This window comes from Dunckerocampus dactyliophorus, chromosome 4, assembly GCF_027744805.1.
Source record: "Dunckerocampus dactyliophorus isolate RoL2022-P2 chromosome 4, RoL_Ddac_1.1, whole genome shotgun sequence".
Taxonomy (NCBI): Eukaryota; Metazoa; Chordata; class Actinopteri; order Syngnathiformes; family Syngnathidae; genus Dunckerocampus; species Dunckerocampus dactyliophorus.
In genome coordinates, this window is record NC_072822.1 from 26,726,223 (window position 1) to 26,754,058 (window position 27,836).

The 27,836-nt window shown below is 39.1% G+C and overlaps 1 protein-coding gene across 1 annotated transcript; it reads left to right on the plus strand.

Moving 5' to 3' along the window:
- On the plus strand, positions 1 to 27,323 carry LOC129180038 (golgin subfamily A member 7-like). Its single transcript, XM_054774044.1, has 6 exons — positions 1 to 86; positions 4,867 to 4,992; positions 9,892 to 10,044; positions 13,437 to 13,538; positions 16,151 to 16,203; positions 25,961 to 27,323. Exons 1-5 carry the CDS (start codon positions 78 to 80, stop codon positions 16,190 to 16,192), a joined length of 432 nt encoding a protein of 143 aa, XP_054630019.1. The 5' UTR covers positions 1 to 77; the 3' UTR covers positions 16,193 to 16,203; positions 25,961 to 27,323.
- The last annotated feature ends 513 nt before the right edge of the window (positions 27,324 to 27,836 follow it).

Consider the following 27,836-nt stretch of genomic DNA (forward strand, 5'->3'; position numbering starts at 1 on the left):
TCCCGCACGGAGACCATTATCGTACGTGTCATAGAACAACCATCGGAAAAACAGCAGCAAACCGAAAGCTTGTCAACATGGCAGAGGTAGGCGAAGTGTGTTTTTTAAAAACTTGTCATACGGTTATTGGTTTGATATAGTCATTGCTTTCATTTAATGTAATACGGATATGCGACAAAGGCAACATAGTTTATGTTTTAGAGGCCGTAACCACATCTTTACCAGTAGTCTCGAATTATACGTTTATTGTATATAATAATTTAGCGATGTCGACGTGGTTTAGTATCATAATTGCTCCGTACATTTTCCAATGTTTGTCTGATAGTAGCTTTGCCGGCTTTGATAATCATAATGGTGTAAATAACAGAGAATAATTGCATAGCTTCTGCAAAAAAACTACAAAACAAAACAGGGACAGTTTACACCAACAAGGAGACAAATTCAGATACGTACGCTGAAATTAGTAAATATTTTTTAAAGTATATGGATATAAAAAAAGATGTACCCGTTTAATAACTGGCAGAATGTTCTCGAAGAAGACAGTTTTAAATCAAGTCTGAGCACTGGTAACGTATCAATCAGTCGTATTTTATTTAACACACAAACTTCATTTTTGTATTCACAATTAATTTAAATGTGTATTTGGTTCGTCAGTGACAACAGTAGACAACAGTAATGGCGGTAGATAGAGAGTAGATAAAAACGTATTTGATGCCTTAATATTTATATTTCAGTGAGCAAGAAGTACACCCACAAGTACAGTGGTTTGCTTAGTCCAACTTTATTTAGTGAAGTATCAATGGAAAGTCAATACACAACAATTTAGACATTGACTTCCCACAGGACTGCAATGTAGCTGTGGCGTTTGGTTGGGCGGGTGGATGGCGCCATTGTCTCATTTACATAATAGCAATAATTTGCGAAACTCACTGTTTGTGTGTGGATGAGTAAAATTGAGCTTTTTGGTTTGTGTCATTGGAAATGTACAACATTATATCATATTTTTAAACCCTATTTAAAGGAAAACTGCACTTTATTTTAAATTTTGTCCATCATCTACAATCCTTATGTGAGACATGAACACACATGTTTTCTCTGTGCGTTCGAAAGATATAAAAACAGATAAAAAGAGACAGTTTATTACTGCGTGTAATGGGACACACCTATGCCACCTACAAAGGCCACTATTAAAACACCTCCAACAAGGTTTTATGGTTTTATATACATGCATATCATGTAATAAATACTTTCAGTATATTGCTGTATTTTGGTCCTTTTAAGCATTACCGGATCCCGCATTGATTTCACACAGCAACACAGAAACAAACGCCTATACCTAGCATTAACTTTTCCAAACTCAAAACCAAAAAGACAGCAGCAGTAACGGCAGCTCCAATATGTAGCCTTACATCTTTGGTAGTGGTCTGAGACATTGTGGGCAAGTATGGGGTGAAGCTAGTCGCTAGCCGGCTAGTAGCTATGCGTTGTGGTGTGGCAAGGTGCCAATACGCCAGTAACGTAGTTTGCTCGGTGTAACAATACTAGTAATAATAATAATAATAATAGTAATAACAATGTTGCTGTAGCTGGATTAATATGCATGTCACATTATATGTAAATGGAATGGTGTTGGTGCTTTTTTGGAGTTTTTTTTCCAGAAGGCTTTATAGCCGCAATAAGTGTTTTCCATTACGTGCATTCTTAGCTGTGTCTTTTTAGCTGTTGCTAAATCTTTAGAATGCACAGAAAGCCATGTGTTCATGTCTCACATAAGGAATGTGGATGATGGGCAAAATTGCAAAAGAAGTGAAGTTGTCCTTTAACGACAGAACATGAAGCTATTGGCTTAGTGTTGGTTTCATTTCATGCAGCGGTAGAAACGCGCTCGTGCACCTTACAGGCAATTAAAAAAGAACATTCATGATGTTTCCTGGGCTCCATCTCAGTGGGTTGATTTTAAAGCTAATGTACTTGTCATTGTAGTCTAACATATCACTATATTGACAAACAGATGCTTAATAATGCACGGCCAGTACTGCAATGCCCCTGCATGTGGTCAAGGAAAGACACGACCACTGATGCACTTTAGTCGCTTTATTAAAATGCGGTAACAACACACAGTGAGGACATTTATCCAAGAGCTGGTATCAGCCACAAGTCACGCACAGTAACTCACACACCGGACAGAAACCTCAGTTAACTCAGCCAACTTCCTCTCGCTCGCAGACATCCTACGTCACTCACCAGACACTGCTTTTTAAGAAGCACACATTCATCCATCCATCCATTTTTCCTCCGCTTATCCGGTAGGAAATATTCCGGCTCAGCTCTCTCTTCACCAGTACAGCGACCACATTACTGCAGACGCTCACGCTCCAACCTCCCCTCACTACTTGAACTCCTCCACCTGGGGCAGGACCTTATTCCCGACCCCAAGGGTGCAATCACCACCCTTTTCCATGAACCATGAAGAACCATGGCCTCGGATTTGGAGGTGCTGAGTCTCTGAAGCGTCACACTCAGCTGCAAACTGCCCCACTAAACGCTGAAGGTCACAGCCTGATGAGGTTATCAGGACAACATTGTCTGCAAATAGCAGAACGAGATTTGAAGGCCCCCGAACAGGCCCGGCTCGGCTCCCATGTACCCTCAAGTACCCTTGTAAGGGTGTACAGCTGGTCCAGTGTTCCGTGACCGAGACTAAAACAACCACATTGCATCTCCTGTAGCTCAGGTTCGACTTACAGTCGTACCCTTCTCTCCAGCACCCTGGAATAGACTTTCTCAGGAAGGCTAAGGAATGTGATCCCCCATATTTGGAACACACCCTCTGGTCACCCTTCTTGAAAAGGGGGACCACCCCATTCTGCCAATCCAGAGGTCCTGTTTCCGACTTCCACGCAGTGTTGAAGAGACGTGTCAGCCAAGACAGACCTCGAGGAATTCAGGGCGAAACTTGTCCACCCCCAGAGCTTTGCCACTGCAGAGCGTTTTGAATACCCCAGATACCTCAGCCACGGTGATGGAACTGCCCACGTTTGTGTCCTCTGACTCTGCTTCCTTTATGGAAGGTATGTCAGTGGGATTGAGCCTCAAAGTATTACTTCCAGTGTCCGACTATAACCTCAGTTGTGGTCAAAAACAAGAGAAGGGACTGCACCTCACCCGGACGTGGGATACCAGGGCCTCACCCTGGAGCCAGGCCCGTCGGTGGTCTGGCCTTCACCCATGGGGCTTCGGCCAAGCCCAGCCTGAAGAAACCACACGGGATCTCCTCGCTGTAAACCCACCACCTGCGTGGGCAAGCGTAAGGGTTTGGTGCAATGTGTTTTGGGTGGCGGTCCAGGGCGGGCGCCTGGGCGACCTGGTGTTTGGCGGCCAAATCTGGTTCTTGGGAAGAAGCACACACTCAAAGTATAAGATAGAGCCCGGGTAGGTTGCAGGGCTGGTCTGCATTTGAGGTATTGAAAAAATGATTTACTTCATCTTCTGTAGCTTTAGTTTGTCTCCTTGTCGTTGTAAGCATTGCCCCCTCCCTCTGGATTCGTCTTCTTCTCTTGTGAATTCTCTTGTGAGACATGACACGCCTTAAAAAATAAATAAATAAATAAAATACAATAAAATAAAAAAAAAAGCTTGCTCTGACGATAGCTTCATCATAAATACTGCTAAATGTGATTTATGGTCCCTGTCCCATTGGGACCATGGGATTGCCTGACCATTATTTAAGTAATGTTATTTTAAGTAAGTTATGAAAAAGATAAGAGAATTAAGGTTTAATCAAAGAACAGGTTTCCAGTGACTGGAAAATGGATCACAGCATTCTGTGGTCATCTTCACATCTTTGTAAATAAACCTCATGGTTATAACACACTGTTACATCTGGATTGGAAGATACTCCAGTCCTCCAGACAAACAACAACAGAGACTACATCTCCTTTGGACAAATTTGAAATAACATATAATCCTTTTTTACAAACATGTTTTATGACAGGGTAATCCTAATTTTATCCCAACTGTGCAGGAGAGAGAATCTTCTGTCATGATTACATTCTGTGTAATCTCTGGACTGCTCATCTCATTTTATAGGGTTTAAGGCAACACAAAATTCTTTGATACATTTTTCAGTCTGGTACATTTTCAAAGCTGAGACAGAAGCCCCGAAATGCACTATTAAAAACGGTGTCAAAACACTGGCAACATGGAGTAATTAAGATGACTATTAACTAATCAACACACCCTGAGCAAATTTTTGCTAACATTTCTTTTTGTGCCTCTAAATATTGCATTGTACCCAAGACACCAACTTGTCTGTCACCTCTGTCTGTTTCAAAGCTTAAGGCCTTTTTAACAAAATGTTGACATTTCTCACTTGGATTTTAAGGGCCAGTCGCTTGGCACCAAAAAGTCAAGCATGCCAAGTGATTAGTTTAAGATTAGTTTGTGTCTTCTAAAATATGGTAGTTAGCACGGTTGCTAACGGCAACGCAGAATCTTCAATCCTTAATTACTCCCTTAATAATTGGAGTTTTGAAAACAATATTTTGGATTCTTGGTTTGTGTGGGATCGAGAGTATTTTATGTGAATAATAACAAAATCTGAGCGGGTGTGACTGTGTTGCTATGTTGAAATGGAATGAAGATACAATTATATCCTGTCTCAACACTTTGCTACACTTGATTTACATTAAAGAAGCTGTTCTGTTGATGGAAAATGCAGCACAGAAGCACTGTTGGTATTCTGCAGTGGGAACCTTGTAAAAACAGAAAAGATGATGTCGAAAAAACTGACAAAATGTGTTCCGATTAATCGTTTTACTCCTTAGTTATATTTATGTTTAAAATTTAATGATATTGTTTTTACAGACTCACAGTTTGCAGGACATGAGACAACAAGCGACAATAGCTGCCAAAGTCTTCATACAGAGGGATTATACCAATGGCACTGTGTGCCAGTTCCAAACCAAGTTCCCCTCTGACCTGGAGACCAGGGTAAGATTTCTGCCTTTTGTCTTACAGTGGAGGTGGGGGTGGGGTGTATTATTTCATCACCTGCCCATTTTGTAAGTTTACCACCCAGGAACAGTCCATTGAGTTGTCAAGCGACCACATTGAAACCGTCGGTATTTGGAAAGTATCTGTGAAGAGCAGTGCCCCAAAATCCTTCCTAGGATGTGTGTAACACCTGGTGAACAACCACAGGAGAATCCTGACCTCTGTGCTTGTCAACACAGGTTTCGCCACCTAGTGCAAAGTCACATATTGCCTGATTTTCAATACTTATTTCACTCATTAAAATGCAAATTATTTTGTAACCTTTGTTTAATGTTTTTTGTTGAAATTTTCTTTCTCTGTTAAAATGAACCTACCGTACAATTATGGACAGTTCATGTCTTTGTAAGGTGGTCAACTTACAAACTTACCTGGGCATCAAATAACTATTCCCCCCACTGTGTTTGTCTCTCAGTAAGGTCTCCTTTGAGACTTACTTGGAATAACTTAAGTCCAACCATGCACACTGTTGTCGAAAACATAATATATCGTCATTTTATTTAATATTATAAAGCAAAGCATGACCTAGAATAACACTGTTAAAATTCATTGCACACCTCATAAATCAGAGAATGACCAGAGCAGTCTGCAGATTTTCCTCTCATGATTTGAAGCAGAAGTATATCTCCGGTCCAAACTCTGGTCCGTTAGGAGTAAGTGATTTGGATTGATTCTGGGCTGATCGCTCACCTTTCCCAGAATCATCCTTACCCCACGAGGTGAGATCTTGCATGGAGCGCCAGAGTGAGAGCGATTGCCTGTTTTTTTTTTGTACTTGTTTCATTTTAGAATTATTGAGCCAGCAGTGGTCTCTTTTAGAGATGTGATGAAATATTGACATATCGAACTATCGCAGTGTTTTACCTTATGACGGATAATCGATACGCTCTCTACTTGTATTGATTTAAAAAATATATATATTATTAAAATATAGCCTCTATAAACGTCTTTCACCGTTCCTCCCAAGTGAGTTGAGTCACCATTTTACATGCCAACCATGAGGTGCTCCTTGCGAGAGTGGCAGAAAGTCACAGAAGAACAATGCTGCTATGGATAATGCGAGACGCGCAGTAGTGAAATCAAAAGTGTGGAGTCACTTTGGCTTTTATAGTATAGATGGATGAAACATACCTGGATAAGGATATTGCAGTATGTAGGGCTATGTTCACACTGCAGGGTGTGATGCCTAATTTGTATTGTTTGTTAAAAGCAGATTTTTTATGTGGTTGTTCACATTAACAAAAAAATGCGACTTGTCACTGTGAACGCAAAGCATCCAGGAAGTGACGCGCATGCGCATAAGCACAATGTCACATGCAATGCCGTGTGTTCACGTAAGTCAAGATTGCTGTTTGTGGCAATTTCAAGAATTTGTGCAACGGGAGTCTATATTTTCTTAACCAAATGATCGTGCGTAGCAGATGATGAAGAAAGAGGGCTGGAAATTTGGCTATGGCAATTTGTGGAGAACTTGCTGCGATGTCTGTTCCGAGGAGCTTGTGGTTGTGAGTGGATGTCTACGACATCCGCCCACACGCTCCTTGGAACCCGTCGGTGCTGGGACATTGCCATGAGCCTCTTCACTGACACTTTTTAAAAATAATTTTCGGATTACAAGAGCAGCTTACATCGGTGAGTACCTTTATCCAAGTCTCAGTAAGCACGACAAAACACGCCTTTTCGATGACATATAGTATGCGACCTTACTGTTCAGACTGCAGTAGCATCACATACATATCGGATTTATATCTGCATACGAAAGAGGCCTGAGTCGCATTTGAAAAAACCTGAATTGTGCTGTTCATCCTGACATGAAAAAAATCAGGTACAGGTCATATATGAGCAAAAAAACGCAAGTGAATGCAGTGCGAACCTAGCTTAAGAAGTGTCTCACAAAAATACAACAGTGACACGACAAACATGCACATGAGTTATGAGAAAATAAGAGCACCATTCCAAATAACAATAATCGCTGAGGAGAAACGTTGCCTTTAAAACGGTACAAAACGCGGTAGCAGTTCAAGACATTTCTGGTAAGTTAAACACTATCCTCACGTCGTATATCACTGGGTGTGGCTTGTTATACTGTCTATACGTAATAAGGAACCACAACAACATTAGCATTAGCATGAGACACCTAAATTATTGATTAGCAACAGGCTAACTCCAGCCAGTAGCTTGAGAGCTACCAATAGCTATCACCTAGGGGTTAAAGAATATTTGCTTCCATTCTTAGTCATTATGCCTGTATTAAATGACAAATGACCACAAAATAGCATAAAGACAATGACCTCACAGTTTGAGTGGAGATCTGCTTTGTAAATAAAGTACAAATGTTTCCAGTCGTATAAATAAAACGAAAATAGAAAAAACGAGGTTGATAATTTTGACGCCTCTATAAATTGACGTGTGCGACATGTACGTATCGAGGAAAAGGCTTCTTGAGACGTCATCTGTACTTCTGTGAAGAAGGTGTCGGACGTCCGACACCTTCTTCACAGAAGTACAGATGACGTCTCAAGAAGCCTTTTCCTCGATGGACAACTCCTGTACGACTGAGAGCCTACACAGAGACATGTACGTATGCTTGTTCCATTTCCTCGTCTTGCTGTAGCACACAGGCTGGATGACAAGAGGGTTCATCATATTAACAGAAAGAGTGAGCCTCCTGTCAGCTATTCAGTATCTTTGTCATCGGCAAAGTGAATTTATAGTGCCGGGTGGCACGAGTTCGCGATGCCCAGGGTATGAGAAGTGGTGAGAAGTCAGCATCTTCTGTGCCTCACACAGATACAGTACACTTGAGTACCATCTAGTGGCACAAATGTGACATGGCACAGTGATCATTGAATGATAAACTTAATAATAATATGGTCTTTAAAACAAAGGTCGAAATTATCGATTATCGTCGAGAACGTATAGCACAATTATCGACCAGCAAAATTTGTTGTGGCAGGGCTAAGATGAACACTTTTTTTCGTTTGTTTGTTGATGTTTTTGTACAAAATGGGAGTTGTGGATACCAACAGTTTGTTAATGTTTTGACAAAACAAACTTATTAAGTTTGTTGCTTCAAAGTTACGAAAATAAATGTTAGAAAAAGGAGTAGCTCTCGGCCGTTCTTATTTTGTAAAAGTAGTTCTTGGAAGATAAAATGTGACAGCTATCATAATATTTAACTTAGTTTTTATTCACATTTTATAAGAAATGTTTAGGCCCCTCTGTTTAAAATAGAAATGTAATTTTTTTTTCTTCAAATGCTAATTATTTCTGTGGTTCTACTTAATAGATTTGATCCTGTTAACAGTTATGTTGTACTAAAGCAGTGTTATTGTTTTTTCACTATAGCTGTTTGTACTCTGCTGAAATGATGCTGTAAAATATAAACTGACATTTATATTTTTAGTTTGTTTTTGTTTCACCCGATCGCCTTATCGAGATATCTTTATGTTGAGCCATGTATCGCAAATCATCTTGTATTGTGAGGTACCCTGAGATTTTGACCTGAAAGGTTTCCATGTGACTAGTCTTTTAGGCAGCTCATTCAGGGCATAGAGACTATCAGGGCTTTTCTAAAAAATTCCCCACATTTTCCATAATTCACTATTTTCTGTGCCATTTTTCTTGTTGATGTCCTGTTGGTGGAAATTCATTTTACATTTAACATTACATGTAACATTCTGCTTATTCTGCACACGGTGGCTGGCGCAGATCATTGAGTGGTTATCTCCCAACCTGGTGGTTGCTGGTTCGAGCCTCATTTCTAGGATAGTTCAACATTAACATTAACATTAACTAACATTCTACATTTCAGTTCAGCTTTTATTTCAGCGTTCACATTCATTTCTACTGAAATTGCTTTATCTTTTTTTTTAATATGGTATTTGTCAGATTTGGCCCTCAACTCAGTAATTGTGTGTGAGTGAAGACCAGTTTTGTTTAACAATGTGGTGGAGGAAATAGGGTCATTGTGATATAAGCACTACAGAGGGCCAAAACTGAACAAAACCCCAGAAAAAGCAAGCAATTTGTTCTTGGCAGCTAAATTGCCCCCCCAAAATACCTAAACTTCAAGATTGTTAATTTATATGAAACAGTTTTATGAATTTTTTGCATACAGAGTTGCCTTTTTATTTTCCTGATTGTTCTTATCAGAAGAATATCCTCCTCCTCACTTGTAATCTTGTTGGAATGCTAAATATCAGGGCCAAATGTAATGGACAGATGCTCTGGCAGAGAAATGGGGTTTGAATGACTGCCTCAGAGTTGGAAAATTAGATGAAGAACAAAGCGCTTGGATGCTGCGTACCAAATGTGCCTGAGACCACTGATGTTTGGAGCCCGTTGCCACATTCCTTGATCACACGGGAGCAGAACTTTGGAAAGTTGTCAGAGGAGCGAGACGCCCTGGGCTGCTTGCTTGTCTGGTCTGAAGGCTCTTTCTTTCCCGAGCATCACATGAAATCATCTGGACACCCTGTGCATTGGTGTCATATTGACATCCCTGTCAAGCAGCCCATGTAAATATCAGCGAGTCATGCCTCAGTTTCAACAGAGCAACTGAGATACGTATTTATCTTTGTGAAAGAATGTATGTAACAGAGTTTTAAGATTTCTGTTTTTTTACAATGTGTGTTCAACATATTAAGTGATGAGAACAATGTTTAAGTATAGCGTAAATGTTCCAGGAGGGGTTTCCAATGCTGGCCGGAGGCCCGTCATTCTGGATCCTGCATACCATATTTGCAGTCCCAAGAAATCAGAAGTTACTATTATCGCCAATATATTTTTTATGGCTTAACATTTTCTCTTGCTGTTTTCTTTTATGATGTATTAAAGATCGACAAACAGCAATTTGAGGAGACGCTGCGGACACTGAATAACCTGTATGCTGAGGCAGAGAAGCTTGGGAGCCAGTCTTATATTGAAGGTTGTTTGGCCTGCCTCACAGCTTATACCATCTTCTTGTGCATGGAGACACACTATGAGAAGGTGGGTGATGCCTGCATGGACAAATAAGTATGCTAGTTATCAGTAAACAAAATGTGTTGAAAGTTAAGAGCTGACAAAAAAACTGAAAGGTGAAAAGTATATTTGATGTTTGACATCGACGCCTTTATCGTTCATCGTTTGCTGAATTGCATGTACAGCGTTGTGGGATCACCTGCTAATTGTGAAAATCTCTGAGTAATTGAGATGCCTCCCCCCAAAAAAACCTTCCAGCGAGCTTGACTTTGACGTTCTCCTCACATTTCATATTTACATTTGCAATAAAAGTGACTGTTGTAATTATTACATAAGCTTCAGCTCCAGAACCCTCATCCGTCTCTACAATATGCCTTACACACTCATTAGCTCAATTAAAATATAAAATGTATAGGTACTCACCACTAATAAATGATGATGTAATACCAAGGATGTCAAACTCTTTTTCATTTAGGGCCACATCGCAGTTCTGGCTGCCATCAGAGGGCTGCTTGTAACTATCAATCTATATGAATAGAAATGTTTAATAGCCTCATATTAATTGCCCACACAAGGCTTGTCACGATAACACGATAATCCCACAAATTATTGTCAACATTATTTTGAGACCATTTTTTGATTAAAGTAATGATAATATGTGGCATAATGCGAGTACATCGTATCAAAAGCAACTTTAATTTCTCAGGAGTATTTAACATTGTAATTGGAATGTCAAAAGCTTTTAAATGAAATAAAAAAAAAAGAAATATATTTAAATTGTTATTTCATTCTTACTTGTGTTATTTTTAACTAAAAAATACATTATGAAACAATGAACTTCCCATGTGTATAGTATTACTCTAAAACAGGCACCAAATTAAATTCAGGTTTGCGTCAAATAGTACAACATTTGTTTCACACAATTAAAGGCCAAAAAAATTAACAGTTGGGTTGGTCAGCCCTGCAACAAGGTGTTCCTTATTTATTTTTCCAGAAGTTAGCAACCTTACCAGTTAATTTGCAGATTTTATATTATTATTATTGACTGTTTTTTGTTGCTGACGTGTGCTTCACACTTCAGCCCAGTAGATGACAGTAATGCACAAATGAGCTAGTTTGCCAGCCCACATTAATTTCAAAAGAGGAAGAAAGGTGACAAAAACCAAAGAAGAAGGAAAGAGGGCAGTATTGGAGTTGTAATGTATATGATGCCACCAATGATGTCCACCAAAACAGGGTGGACAGAGACAGTTGTCATTTACTGTTGGAGTATTTATCTGTAATACCATGAAAATGAGGGGAAATGTGAATATTTAATTTGCTAGTCAGTTTCGGTATGCGCCCCTACATTTTCTGCTTGCGCTCCTAAAATTTTAAGTTAGGGGCCACTGTGCGCCGAGCAAAAAAAAGTTATTCTGGAGCCCTGACCCGAACAACAGGCTTTTATTGCAGGTTTAAAGTGCTCATGATACCAAAAACGTTGGAAAAAAACTAACAAAATGAAAGTACTCACTTAATAAAAGGTTTTTGTCATATTGTGGTCATAGATTAAACACTTGTATAAAATACAAGTGAAATGAAGTTGTGATTTTGACATGCCTCCCAGTGAGTTTTCTGAACCACCGCCATCTGGGCTGTGACATTACGACCAGAACAAGTGCCGGGAACCAGATTCAACCAAACACAGCCATGAACTCACAGTAAAGGCAAGAAAGTGACATATTCACAACAACACAATAATAACATTCACTGATGTTGTGTGATGATAAGTATGATATAGCACACACACAAAATTGTAAAAAAAAAAAAAAAAAAGAATGTTTTTTTTGACGGTCAGTAAGTGACACTGACAGTTCTATTCACATTGCAAAATACAAGACCAGCGATGTGCTTATCTAGCCCTGGCATGAAACCCCCACTCTATTATTCTAAGATTCGTAGAATAGCTGTAGTAACTCACAGATCGACTGCAAGATAGGCTATAAAGACGAGTGACAACGATCCATGTTTAGCTAGCAATTTACTTCGAGAACACTTTCAGCCAGGTTCAGACAAACAGCCATGAATGCACACAAAGAAAGTGACATATTCACAACATTAACACAATAATAACATTCACTGATATTGCGTTGTGATGAGTGTGATATTTGGCAGTGATAGCCATTGATAGCTCTATACACACTGCAGATGAGTGACAACGATGGTTGTTTACCCAAATTATTCTAAGATTCGTAGTGATGCTGCAATCAAAGACGAACCTTTGGATTTATTGTTGGAGATACCACATTGGCGTCATAACCAAGCCAGTTGCAAATCAACACTTTACTAACCCAGCACTAGGCTGGCTACTATAGAGAATATTAGTAGAAAAAAATTTAGGATCGACTAACTGCAATCTTGGCATGCTTTTTCACAGTCAAACGTCTTGTGGGTTTATGATTTCTTTCCATCTGTGGGGCAGAATTGAAACAATTGTCCCTCAAAGTTTGCCGAAATACCGAAGCATTTGACACAGAGAATGCTGTCTTTCTGAAATGTGATATGCCATAACTATGTAGATATTCCATTTATAAAGAAGGAATCCTGCCTCGTGGAAATTCATTCATCATGGTAGGGTGTGGAACTATTTAAATGCGATAAACGAGGGATTACTGTACATCTCTTAAATAATTAACTATATTAACTATATATGATGCAGTACTTAACACTACCTGCCTTTCTCACCATTGACAGTTAAGTTACATTGCCTTCAGTTTTTAGCATCCTAAATTCTTTAATGCTAAAAACTAGAGTGTCTGAATGTTTTCATATGAATTAAAGGTTGTCTGGGAGAGTTTTGAAAAGAAACATGCCTAGATTAAAATTTTGTTCTCAACTAGCCATGTGGTGTTTTACAATCACGCTTTTGGTAGATACTTGGTGCGCACTTGGGTGTGGTTTGCACAGAAAAACCACATGCATATACTAAAGTCATGATTGTCTGCTGGGTTAAATAAACTGTTTATTTTATTATATTGTAGTGTTTTTACCATCTCAGATTTCACAAAAAGGTTTTTAAGGTTTTGAGTACTGACAAGAGGCCAGTCACGCCGCACTTGGGCCATCTTCACACCTAAAATCCGGTACATTTGGCTAGTGCGGGTGCTCTGACCAGTGCTTAAGTTTGGCACATTTTCCACAATTGGAATACAGTAGGTTTGCCCAAGGCACGGCACTTGGCAACATAGCCAAGTCATAGAATGGCTGTAATGCAGTCGCTCCTCTACAGTCATGGAAAAAATTATTAGACCACCCTTGTTTCTTTGTTTTTTTGTTCATTTTATTACCTGATACAACTAAAAGTACCTTTTGTTCGGACAAATATAACAATGACAACAAAAATGTACATTGTTTAAATAACCCTCTCGGTTTCCTTTCAGGTTTTGAAAAAGATTGCAAAATATGTACAGGAGCAGAATGACAAGATCTACACACCCAGAGGTCTCCTGCTCACCGACCCCATCGAGAGAGGCCTTCGAGTCGTATCCTGTTCTTAAGTGTTGGGCATAATTTAGAAATAAAGACCTTGTTTCTTTTCCCTCAGACAACATTTTCCTGAACCATGTTTAGCCGCTTACAAATGACTGGCCAGCATAGAACAAACAGATGCATATCTCAGAGGAACATAATGGCTCCAATAGAATAGTAACTGGAATTCCTTGGGAAGGAAACTTTATAAGTAAATCATAACCTAAAGGAGAGGAGCAAGTATGGCTCAATAAAAAAAAGTCATATTTACATTAAGAAATAATTAGCACAAATAGTTGTAGTAGTAATGCAAGTTTGTAGTGCAAAGGTTAAGGTTCTGAAAGACTTGCTAAACCACTCAACGATCTTTATGTGTTTCTTCTTGAGCCACTCCTTTGTTGCCTTGGTTGTGTTATATGGGTCATTATCATGCTGGAAGACCCATCCATGACTCATCTTCAGTGTTCTGGCTGAGGCCAAGATCCTGCAGTGTATCGCCCCGGTCATCGGCCTCTCATTACAGTGAAATCTTCTTGTACCCTCAGCAGAGAAACAGCCCCAAAATAGAATGTTTAAATCTTCATGTTTGACAGTGGGGACGGTGTTCTTGGGGTTATTCAGCATTTCTTTGCCTCCAAACATGGCTGAACACACCATATTCGTCTCTATGCTATTGTGCTCATTTGTCATTACATAGAGCTATAAAGTCCGAATTTAATTGAAAAGTCCGAATTGAACACTTATAATAAAGAACTTCTAAGAGTTGAACAAAATATTCTTTGACGCTTTGGTGACCTTCCCAAAATAAGCTGGCAAGATAGAAGACATAATAATCGAAAATATTAATTTTTACAGAGATTAATTATAGTTTTACATAAATTAAACAAAGACAGATAAATACAGTATAAATGATAAAATAAACATTTAACATCACTTTTAACTTTAATGAAGACTCTTGTTGGCGAACAGAAGACTGCATGGCAGGGAGAGACAGGAGAGGTTATTGTAAGGGAAACGCACTCCATCAGGAATTCAACATCTTCCATCGTTTGTGATCTCTCTTTTACCTCTTTCGCAACGTAAGCTTCCTTTCTTCTTTCTTCGCCAGAATGGAACTTATCGTTGATGCAGACTTCCCTGACATGTTGGCGAAATCGAACACACATACTTATGCTATGAGATTTTTCTTGAATTCAATAGTGTTTCTGCCCTTTATCAACGTGCTTGCACTCGCAACTTTTTTTGGCCCCATGGTGGGTTATTTGGCAGTTAGACTCAATAAAATAAAAAAAAGGCATGGAGACTGAGTCACCACAGCAATGGAGTGTTTTATTTGGGTGCTTGATTCCACGAAATGATTGATCGATACAGAACAGGGCAAACGGACTAGATTTAAGTGCAATACTATTTATTGTACAAAAACGAATACAGTCTATAAAAAGCAAGACAAAAATTTAGCAACATTTTTCATAAGAAAACTGGTTCGTACGAAAACCGAGTTTTGACTGTGGTTTGTTACATGCAATGTTTGGCCATACAAAAACTGAGGTACGACAATAAACAACATTTCGCCAATAACAGAATCATACGAAAAGTAGGACGTATGAAAACCGAGGTTTCACTTTGTGTATTTCATCCAAAGTAAAAATAGTCATCTATGTGTAAAGGTTTGAGTCTTTCTAACAACAAACACGTAATAGTCTTTCACCCTTTGTGTGCAGATACTGGCAAACTCACACAGCACAGCTTTCTAGCAGAACAGAATTCTGTATTTTAAAATACAACAGCAACTTACAGTGGTATGTACAGTACTTTCTCATCCTACATCTTGTCAGAAAATGCATACTCAGAAATAAAAACTCAATATGCCGCCCAGCCCTCGTCACCACTTGCATTTAGCATTCATTGTCTGACCAGTAGAGGGGCTAGAAGGGACCCTAAATCTAGTGATTTACAAACGTGCTTTGGAGCACATTATAAAGGCTGTAGCAGGCCTCATCTTGTTTTTCCATTTGGCTGTTGGATGAATGTAACGAGCCTGAATGCAGGCACTTTACAGGAAATCCAGCCTGATGTAGAGCATCATGTGAAAAGAACAATAAAGTTTGTATGTAGTTCATAGCAGCTGCATTAAATCACTGGCTTTACCAACGTGTGTGTTGGGGAAAGTTCAGGCTGACGCAACATCCTAATTAAATGGAGCTGAGCGGCAATAGAAAATTGGGGATAACAAAATATGACTGAAATTGTTCACAGCTGAGTTGTGTTACTCCCTTAGCCTCTGAGTTTATTGAGCTGACAGTGTGCGGGATTATTTCTCCCAACTGTGGAGCTGCTGTGCTGTGTTTGGCAAGTGGCACAGCGTGGAGATTGACAGGAATGTATCACCTGAATACACATTTCAACATCAACAGTAGGATTGCCAGCTCATCACTTAGCAACCTCCGCCATCAAATGTCATCGGCTGTCATGGCAACCAAGAACAAAGGCAACATTTTTGTCAAATAGAGTTTGAGGATCATTTTGATAAGGAGTAACTCTGCACAATGTTTATGGAACACTTAATTTGCTTATGCTTTTATTTCAGTTGGGCTTCAAATACATTTCTTGACTCATTTGATTTAAGATTGAGATCACGATATTTGAAGAGAGAAGCCTGACCAGATAGAAGCTGCCAAGGTAAGTCTCAGTCAGTATTTTGTACATTTACCAGAATGTCCACAAGTATAGCTTTTATCACTATTAAAATATAACAGTATTGGCAGTAAAGTGTTACAAAAGTGATGCAATGATTGTTGATGGACAAAGGATTACCCTCCCAGCCAGTTTATATATTTGCAGTAGTAAATATTTTAAATTGCAGCCAAGTACGTCTTTTCTTTTATTTCTGGAATGTCACTATGGTCAAGCATACAGTATCGTTTGACTGTTTTTTTTTGTTTTGTTTTTTAAAGTAACTGACTTTATTTTGAATTAAATTTGAGGATTAGTTTAATTTGCAATCTGCTATTTTGACATTGGTGTTAAAGGCCATCAGTATGTTAAAGTTAAATATTAAATGTCGGTGGTTTTGATGAATGTAACGCAAAAGTAATGCATCAGCAAAACCTATTACAATTCAGAGATAGTAATACTGTAATAGAATTAATTACAGGAATCCCTCGTCACAAATCATGGCGTTTCGTATGCATGTTTAAGCAAATTGTACATATTTTGGCCTAAATTAAGCATTTTAAAGAATAAAAATGGCTAAATGATAGGGGTGTTACGAGACGATACATGAGATTGAGTCTACAAGACGAGCCTTAACATTACTTTTAAGAAAAGTACGATGAAAAAAGAAAAGAAAATCAACATATTGCAATCTACTAACTGTATTTCTACTACATTACTTTCCATTGCTCCTCACAAGGCTACACTCAGTGTGTATGCTAGCGGCCCCGCCTCCACCCCATTTTCTGACCGAGAAATCTTGTCACGTTTTAATCTCACGAGATCTTGTGACACAAGATGTGACACCCCTGCTAAATTCACAAAAATGCAAATATAAGGCATTCTGAAGATACATTCAAAGACAATGTAATGATACAGTATGTAGTATTCTATACTGGTCACTAGGTGTCAATAATGTTACTGTAATGTTTGGTGAGACACACAAGCACCAGACTTGATCGCGGGTTATTATTGCAGGTTTGAATGATCTCACAACAGGCACAATAATCTCTAACATGGGCTACTCTGAAATCCCCAATGTAACTTCATGTCTGCCCCTCACTCATCATCCCTTGCACCAGAACACATTTATAGCAACACACAACAAGCGCAAGTCTTATTTATGTCTTAAATGGCTTATTTTCTATTAGGTCTACTATACAAGTATACTACGAGTATAAAGGTGACTATAGGGGTGTTATTTCCTGACTAGAGGCTCTCTAATAATTTTGGAAGCCATATTTAGAAGGTTGTAAACAGATTTTCTATGCTCTAACTATGAAGATATTCAAGTTATAAATAATACTATAAATAATACTTATATAATATAAATATTACTTCCCAAAAATTCACTTATCACTGTCAGAAACCAATTACTGTGGATTACTGTAGTTTGAAATGACACCACCTTATAATACCAGTATATGCTACATATTCCTAACACGACTCAGGTAACCATAAAATCACACAAACACACACAATTTTATGGCCTTTTCCAAGCGGCTGCTATCAAATGTCTATCAAAAATCTCAGATGGATTTGGGACACAGAGTCTTTTGTGAAAAAAAAACATCTGGCATGTCAGGTTAAGATAATCCTAGTTTGAGAAGTAATACCCTCAAGAGCACAGCAACCAGAAGACTATAGCCATATACATTCAAGCTTAAGTCTTCTCATCTGGTTGTACTCCCAGTGAACTGTTTTTAGAATCATATGGTTAACTTCCATAAAGCATTAAAGGATCATTCTTCCTACTTTATGACATTCACATGGCTGCTGCTCAGTGGCTTGTCACTTTCTTTAAGACTAGAAATGTAAATGTAAATGTAGTTGACTGGCAGGACTGCTGTCTGAAAATATGAGCCAAGCCAAGCAACCCATGAAGTGATAAAATGTTGTTCCACCACACAAACGCGCTACTTATCTTTTAACCATAAAAAATTGTCACATTTTAATGAAAAGTACTTTGCCTTTATAATAGAATACTGTAAGGACAAGTGTTCATCATCAATTACTTATTAATGAAATAAACCTGTGGAAGAGCACAGAGTTCCAGGCCACAAAATTTTTCAGCACCAACTTCCCAAGGTTATATCAATGCGTTCTTTTCATTAAGGTTCAAGCATTATTTATTTGAAGAGTTGCACTCTTCTTGGAGGAGGTAGTGTTAAAGCTATGGTTAGATGAGTTTGGTGTGAAAAAAATATGACTTAGGAGCCCTGAACTCAACCCCACTGTATAATAATCTGATGACAGTCTTTAAAACAGAATACAAGAAAACATTTGACTGACAACGTGGATGTTTCGTTCATCACAAAGAAATTCAGAATAAACAATTGAAAATAGGCCAGAGTTTTGTGTTAAAGGGGATAAAGCATATGGACTATAAGAATGTTGAAACTGTAAAGGTTATATTGCTTCTCTTTAGTCTTTCTTCCTGTGTTTTTTGAAGTAGTCAATGATCACAATGTAAAAGGCTTTCAACTTGTATTAAACAAATAAGAGCAATATATTTGGTTACAGTGCTGGACTCTAAAATCACTGAGGAAGATTGGAGAGTCTATATAGCATAGAACAATGCATCTTTTGTGTGTCTGCCTCTTCCAGTATTTTTCCATCATCATATGTAACTGTTGCACAACTCTGATTGTGCTATGTGAGTGTGTGTGTCAAGAAGTTCGTAAATACACAGGACTTGACGGAAACTGTCTCTTGTGCCAATAGATGGTAATCACACGAGACATGGATGTTGAGAGTGGCGTGGGAACTTTATCTCAGCCATGGAAAGGATGTAAATTTTGGGACACATCATCAGTAGTGTATGTTTTGAATCAGTGGGTGTTTTGGCTTTTCAACATGAGACACCCTCATCAAAGACGGCCAACTAGAGGGTGATCAAGTCGGAGCCTGTGTCCCATGCCCAGGGAGAGGTGAAGAGGCGGCAGTGAGCTAGGCAGTGGGATCCCGACCTGAGACCAAAAACTGTCCTGCCCATTGGGTCGTTGCCAGCCTCCCACCTTCCCCCACACCCTGTCCTTGGGTAAGGCCAGGAAGGGAGTGGGCTTCAAACTTCCATAGGGTCGTCAGGCGGGCACCCTCCTTCATTGGTGTTTCGATGATAGGCCCACTGATAGGCCCATGACACTTCCAAAGAGCTCATCGGAAACACCTTGCGTTCCAGGTGTTTGCCCCCCTCTGCTTTGAGCCCAGCAAGGGTCCTTGCACTTGATCCATAGCCACTGGCTGCTTCTTTTGGCTGCTTCAGAGACTGATCTTATTGTCTGTCGCAGACCTGTCCATGAATGCCAAGGTACAGGAAGCCACAAAACCTCTGCATCCTACTTCAGCCGGATAGACCTTGGCCTTCCATTCTTGTTGTTGTGCATCTGCTGCCAGGTCTGTGTAGCGCAGTTTTTTTCATTCAGCTTCTTTGGTGGAATCCTCTCATGGAACTGTGAGCTCTATGATGTTGAGTACCTTAAGGGGACCATAGCACCAAGTCTGGTCTGAGGGTGGTGGTTGCAGTCTCTGGTGAAAGATTAGTTGCTTGCCAATATCAACTAGCATCTTGCAATCCCGGGCCATGGCTAGCTGTCCAGCTTCTGTTTGGTATGGGGGTGGTTAGACTGTTTTTGTCTCTCTTGAATGAATGTTGGCGCAGAGATGGACTTGGTAGCTCTCAGGGGAAAGGAATTAATGGTGTTCTTCTTGCTCTCATGGGCTGCGACCAGACTCTTGAGGAACCGATTATGTGAGGCTGGTTCTACAACTGGTCAAGATGTGTTTGAGAGTCGCTGGGTTTGGGCAAAGGGCTTCTTCACATATGGAATTATGGTGCACTCCATCTTTTCTACAGTTGTAATTGGTACCTCGTGGATTGTGTGTGGCCACATTACCCTAAGGACAAGTCCAGATTTTAGGCACCAGAGTTTGATCTTCCCCGGCAGCAGTGTCTTGTTGATGGTGTCCAGGCTGTTGGTGATGTCCTGAGGCCTTCTGTTTACACACATTCTGATCAAGTGCCATCTAATGAAGATCAGGTATGCAGTGTTTTTCATCGGTTCTAATATTTATTGTTTTAAATCTTATTTTAAATACTGTAGGCATGAGTAAGTAGTCGACCATATCACCTAATCTATCATCTGCTGTCTTCAATTACCAGTCTTTATTTGCATGATTAAGTCTGCAAATGTGTTATACAGTAGAACCTCGGTTTCTGAACACCTTGGTTTTCTATGAAAATGTGATCTCTGTTCGTGTACATTGTCTTGGTTATGGTACAACACTGCGCATAATAAACTTGTATACAACTCTTTCATGGTTGAATCTTGTGTATAATAGGTATATATATTCAATTAATTAATATTAATTGTTAACATTTGCAGGTGTCCGGAACGGATTAATCGCACAGTGGAACCTTGATTAGCATCATTCATTCGTTCGAGAAGATCCAACTCTAATGAAATGGATGCTAGCCAAATCAATTTTTCCATAAGAAATAATGTAAATACAATTAATCGGTTCCAGAAAGCCAAAAATGTTAACACAAAACGTGTTTTTATAGTTTTGCAATTATAGTTTGATATGCAGAAAACAATTCAAAATACATACAAATACATATAAATGAATGAAAGTGAAAAAAATGAACATTTAAAGTTACTTTTATCTTCATTGAAGAAGTGATTCTTGACATGATTGTTCCCAAAAATACGATGTGGCAGCGAGACAAGGTGAAAACACTGCTGAATTCAAGAAATAACTCATGACAAAACTGGAAGATGGTGTCCGTGTGCTGTCTCGCTGCCACATTGTGTCGTTGGGAAGAGTGAAGTATTGAGTGATGGTAAAAGTAACCTTAAAGTAACCTTTAATTCGCCATTTATATGCATTTCGAATTGTTTATGCATGCAAAACTATTGTAAAACAATAAAAACGTGTTTTGTGTTAACATTTTTGAGAGTCAACCGCAGTCGACCGCCATCATAGACGGGCAACATAGCTGATTTCCGGTCCAGTTTCCATTTTGTCAGCAAACTAAAAGAATGCTAACAAGGACGTTTTTGACAAAAATACATTAAGAACACATTTAGACTCACAAGTCACGGCACGTCATGTTAACCGAAAAACACTCTCACCGGTGTGGAGGCTAACCGAGGTTCCACTGTATTTACACTGTTTCCTATAGACTCTTTGGAATGGATTTATCACGATAACCGAGGTTCCACTGTGTTATTATTTGGTTTCACCAAATTTCAAATGAATGCTCAAAACGACATAGTGACATTTTGTTAGGCAACAGCATTGAAACCACAAATCCCCGCAGATGGACAAACTATTGCCCTCACCCCGAACAGACACATGCATGGATTACATTATTCCTAAACATGTCTCAAAGAAGAATGTAGCTCATGCACTTTTTATTGTAGCTGTTGAGAGAAGAGCATGTTGGAGCCTTGCCATGGTCAGAGAGATGGTAAACCACCGAGAGCAAAAGCTCGACACACAGTCACTCAGGATGATGCACATGTGGGAGTCTTTGGAATTACTCAATCAGGAGTTTGAGTGCACCACTTACTTCTCAAAGAATCCATCTCCCTGAAACAATTTGGACCATTTTTGGGGGGACATTTTGGACAAGGCCCTTTTCAGTTCCAGCATGACTCAAAGCAAGGTCCGTAAAGGTCTGCTGGGATATTTTTTTGTGGAAGAACGTGATAAGCCCTGACTTAAACCCCATCAAACACCTTTAAGTTGAACTACTTAACAGAAAAGAGATTGTGAGGCAGACCCTTTCATCAGTGACTTCTGACCTCAGAAGTGTTCTTCTGGATGAATGGACAAAAATTCCCAGAGGCACACTTCAAATTTGTGTAAAAGCATTGAAGAATAGCAGCATGCTCAATTGTAACACCAAAATGTTCACATTTTGTATCTGAGCCAGTTTGAAGTTGTGTACATTATAAGACGCCTGAAACACTGGTGAAAATTGCGAAAAAACGTAAAAACTGAATGGAAGCTAGTAGTTGTTGAGCGAGTCTTGTGTTTACGGACCAATATTCTATTTTTAATGACTATAGGAGCGCGTTCACGACCACGGAACATAACAGAACGTCGTAAACCGAGGACCACCTGTAATACAATACTAAGTTCTCTTCACAGATTCGTTGAAGTACCTTGTTTCCTGACATAAAACTGCTTTTGTTCTGCCAATCAAAAATAAGGCCTTATGCTCAATTGTAACACCAAAATGTTCACTTTTTGTATCTGAGCCAGTTTGAAGTTGTGTACATTATAAGACGCCTGAAACACTGGTGAAAATTGGCGAAAAAACGTAAAAACTGAATGGAAGCTAGTGGGGTTAGCTTAGTTTCACAGAGCATGCTAGTGTGGCTGTGTGTGCGTGTGTGAGACTCAGGCTGTATGAGTGTGTTTACACTGTGTTGTGTTTTATCAGTTTTTAATGCAAATGAGCTTGATGTCGTGCAAGTTCTGAGTGAAATATGGACGAGAGACACTTATATTCCTACGCCTAGCTTGTCTTAACTGTCAACAGACATTCTCAACACACACAACACACTTCCGGCCTTCAAAATAACAGCGCTGTTCGCCACGTACTGTCATTATGTAAACAAATAAAAGTGTCATAAAAATATCTTACATTAATAACGCAATTGGAATTGCATTGGTGACTGTGTCTTCTTTAACCACATGCACAGGCATAACAGTTTGTTGAGGATGTGGTAATGTGTGCAGAGGCTGACATCCCATTAGAAAAGTTAGCCAAGCTACATCCGATTCTGAAATATTGGGCAAAATGGGCCAGTGATGTATTGCATAATTAAATGTAAGGATTTTTGCATTTAATTAATGAACATTTTATTTACCGTCACAGAAGTACACACACTATGCTGGTAAAACAAGTGTAAAAGGTAAAGAACGGAATAAAAACAAGAAATTGAAACGAAAAAAACGGAATTTGGAAAAAATAAAACCTATTTCATAGGGCCCTATTGTTGCAAGTCTATTAAAATGCATAACGCTGACATGTCCCAGTTGTCTTGCCAGAAGTTATAAAAGTTGAGTCACGTGTGGTAGATACTCTTCTGCCGGTGCGGGTTATAAGTACTTACAGTAGTAGTTGTTGAGCGAGTCTTGTGTTTACGGACCAATATTCTATTTTTAATGAATATAGGAGTGCGTTCCCGACCACGGAACATAACAGAACGTCGTAAACCGAGGACCACCTGTAATACAATACTAAGTTCTCTTCACAGATTCGTTGAAGTACCTTGTTTCCTGACATAAAACTGCTTTTGTTCTGCCAATCAAAAATAGGTTTTATTTGAGAAACATCCTTTAGAGGGCCGCATCCAATAAAACAGGCCTTCACAACCACACAGAAGTTTGGCACAGGTCCCACGTTGTTCAAACAAGACAGGAATACACAGACAACGCCATGCTTAGATGACTTAGGCTTGATTTGCGCACATACAACCTTGTAGAAAGTCTCGCCAGAAGAATGGAAGCTGCCATAAATACAAAGAGGGACCAGCTATATTTTGTTTTATTTTCTCTTGTAGATGCAGTGATCCGTTAAACAAAAATAATATTTACAGTATGTCAGAGGTCACTGATATCTCTATCTTTGTTGTACTGTAGTTCATCCCAAAGTGTTTGATGGACTCTTCTTCCACATCAAACCTATCTAAGCATGCGTCTTTGAACCTTGCTTCGTGCACCAGGGCAATCTTCCAGGGACCGATTAGAGCCTTTCCCAAACTGTCTTGACAAGGTTGGAAGCACAGAATCGCTCAAAATGATCTTAGTAAGATGATGAAAAGAATACAAGGTCCCTGTTGTTGACTGCATGGGTTCCTGCTGTGTTTTAACATTGGTCCCGTTTAATGTTCATGATCATTCTGAAGGAACTCGAAGGGTGTCTTCATATGACTGGATTACACCCTTTAACAACAGCTCATGTCCTAATATTAATATGTCCATGTAGTGTACAGTACATGCTTCGAGAGAATTGTGAAAGGTACACTACTAGAGCTGCAACCATTCAATGATGAATCGATGATTAATCGATTATTCAACTATTTAGGTATTCGATTAATCATTTTTTAATTTAAAATTGTCAATATCCTCTCATTTCAGCCTCTCAAATGTGCCTATTTTTTAATTTCTTTAATCATCCATGAAAGCCGACCTAATATATTTGTGTTTTAGGCAAAACAAGATATTCACACACATCAGCTTTGACTTTGGAAAACAGTGGTGGACATTTTTGTCTCATTTTTGTTATGTTGCAGAGCAAACCACTGTGTGTGTTCATATTGATTTGATATGTTAATTGGGTCTGTCTAGGGCAGGGGGGTCTAAAGTGCAAAGGGCCATTTGCGATCCGCGGCTGTTTTTCTACTGGCCCGTGGCAAATTCTAAAAATAGAATTGAACAAGCAAACAAAAAAAACTCAGCAAAAATACAATTAAAAAAAAAAACAGTAGTAATTTTACATGAATAAAGTCAAATATAAAGAGAACAAATGTGTAATCTAATGAGGAAAAAGTCTTAATTTTATGAGGAAAAATAACATCATGAGGAAAAATAACATCATTTTAGTAGCATAAAATTTAAACGCTAAAGAAAAAAAATGTTATGAGAAACAGACAAAATGCCCAAATTGTAATTTTTCGAAAATTAGGTTGCCGAAAAAGTTCTGTAAGGAGAAGTCGTCAAAATACTGTTTTATGGGAATAAAGTCATAATGCCATCCAATCCTTTTTCTATGCCGCTTATCCTCACTAGGGTCACGGGTATGCTGGAGCACTGGTCGCCAACCAATGGCAGGGCACATATAGACAAACAACCATTCACACTCACATTCATACCTATGGACAATTTAGAGTCACCAATTAACCTAACATGCATGTTTTTGGAATGTGGGAGGAAACCGGAGTAGCCGGAGAAAACCCACACACACACGGGGAGAACATGCAAACTCCACACAGAAATGCCCAAGCGGAGGTTCGAACCCAGATCTTCCCCATCTCCTGACTGTGTGGCCAACATGTTAACCATGCGGTTATAATGATGAGAAGAAAACTTACAAGAAGAAAGTTGAAATAGCTGGAAAAAAACAGCATAAATGGGGGGAGAGAAACATGTGTAATTTTTTGAGAATAAAGTGAAAATATTGAGAAAAAAGTCATATAATGATAAAAATCGTCGTAATTTTACGAGAATAAATCCTTAATATGAAGAAAAATAACAGCATTTTAGTATCATAGAGTGGAAATATTAATGAAAAAATACTGTATGGAATAATAAAATAAATAAAAATACTATATGGGAATAAAGTCATACAATTTCAAAAAGACCGAAATTCATACTACTATGTGTTTTCACCTATATCACAAAGCTGAGATGCAGTTTTTCTTGAACTCTATACAACTTCTTAGCATATCTTTACAAAATATCAAAGTTTCATTTTTCAGTATGTGGCCCTGGATGGAAAATGTTTGGACACCCCTGGTCTAGAGCCGAACCGATTGCTTGATAAATGGAAACAACAAACTTCAAATTAATCGACTAAGAAAATATTGGCAGCCCTAATATCTGCATCGTCAGCTCTTTGAGGTTTGATAAGGTCAGAGCACATCAAAACTGTGTGCAGGGGAAATGTAGTTTTCCGTGATGTCACCTTCTGTTCATTTGTTTATAGAAGCTGCTTGTCGGGCGGAGTTTCTGCGTCAGACCAGTGCCGATGCCGCTCCCGAATGACCTCCAACACCTGGACTCCACTGCGTTTCTACAATCTCTTACTGGAAATCATATGTGTAAGAACTGACACTTGTCACTTGCCAGGCATAAAATGTTGTGAATTTTTTATGATATTGTGGTTCCTATTTGTCTTTTATCTGGTTCAGTTTGTTTTTGTTACTCTGTGTTCAGCAGCAGCCTATTTGACTTACTCTGTTTTCACAGTCTAAACTAAATCTTTTCAAGTCACGACTAATTAGCTTTTGTCTGGCCTTGACTAGAATTGTGCAATTATGGTCTTTTCTCCCTACGATCCAAGCTGAAGAATAAAGCCAGTCAATCTGAACATTACCCTGGTTAACCATCTTAATATTCTTTTCATAATATCTCCACAAATAAATGCTGATTGTTGTCAGAGTCAGACATTCCAGTCACACACCAGTTTCCATTCATCCTTTTTCATGCCTTGATTGAAACGTTGTAGCTCTCTGACCGTGCAGCGCTTGTGCTCTCTCCATACTGTGCATGAAATGTTAATATTTCCCAAGTGAATTTGTATGCTGTGCCTTGCGTAGCGTTTGGTGACTTCTGTTGTGTGACTCAATAAGCGTCATTCGTTGATGGCCTTTGTCTGAAGTTTCAACTGCCCGATTTACTCATGGACTCATGGGAGTGAATGTCCTCACAATTTTGGGCCCTTAATTATCTATGGAAAGTTTGAATTTAATACAACTCTTACACTTAGTTAAACGTCCCTTAGCAAGTTTAACCCCGACCAGACACATTTTGTAGCCCTCCACAAGCTTCTGGCTTCATTTTGGTTGGGTATTTGTGACCACTTTTTTTGGCAGAAATGGTAGCGTTTATATAGCGTGGTTCTCTAGGGTTGAGGTTGGGGATTCGGGAATGTCAGATGGTTAGTTAGCCGGCTTTATTCAAAAACAAGTGTTTGGGATCACTGTCCTGTTGGAACACCTACTTGTGTCCAGGTTGAGCTGTGTAGCTGTTGATGTGGGGTGAATTGGAAGAATTTGGAGAGAGTCCTCCACCTTCATGATACTATTCACATCCACATTGCACAAGGGCAGCAAAATCGCCCCCGAGCTTGATGCTACCACCACTGTATTTACACTTGGTAAAGTCAGTATGTTTGCATGCATTCCTATGGTTCGTTCTATTTTCACACTTCTTGAAAAACAAACTTTCCAGTGAATGCAGTGAACTATTTTTAATACATTCTGGGATTACATGTCAGTGACGTCTAAAGTGTTGTATATGGACATTCCATTCATATTTCAGTAAATAAAGTTGCATTCACTCCTTTACTCCTTGCGGATGTTCTTCTCACTCATTGAAATATATTTGTCTGTGAAGTATTTTTAGCCACGTTAAGGTAATGAGGGGCATATGTAGCACTTGTACAGACCGCTGTGGTACTACACTTGTGATCAAAATTTTAAGGCCAGTTGAAAAATTGCAGAAAATATTTTGCACTGTTGGATTTTAAAGAGGTTCTAAGTAGAGCTTCAAAATGCAAAAATCAGAAATGGCAGTGAGAAAAAGCGGTAATGTTGATCCAGGTGGTGAAGATGGCTTCATGGAGGCCATTCACTGTCTGGAACTGATGTCCATTTTTGTAAACTTCCCTTGCCATCCATCCCCAAATGTTCTCAGTCGGCTCTGGAACAGGGGAACACACAGGATGGTCCAAAAGAGTGAGATTATTCCTCTGGAAGTGTCAGGCGAGCATTGTGATCATGACAGTGGGAATACTTGACAGAAAATTGCATTGAATCTACATTTTTGCCAAGATTTTGGCTTTTAAAGGCTGTGGTCTT

What these genes read in the sequence shown, in the direction of transcription:
- LOC129180038 (XM_054774044.1), top strand. An exon ending in CCTCTGACCTGGAGACCAGG is followed by an intron (nt 4,993 to 9,891) that starts GTAAGATTTCTG and finishes GATGTATTAAAG; the next exon opens with ATCGACAAACAGCAATTTGA. An exon ending in TGGAGACACACTATGAGAAG is followed by an intron (nt 10,045 to 13,436) that starts GTGGGTGATGCC and finishes GTTTCCTTTCAG; the next exon opens with GTTTTGAAAAAGATTGCAAA.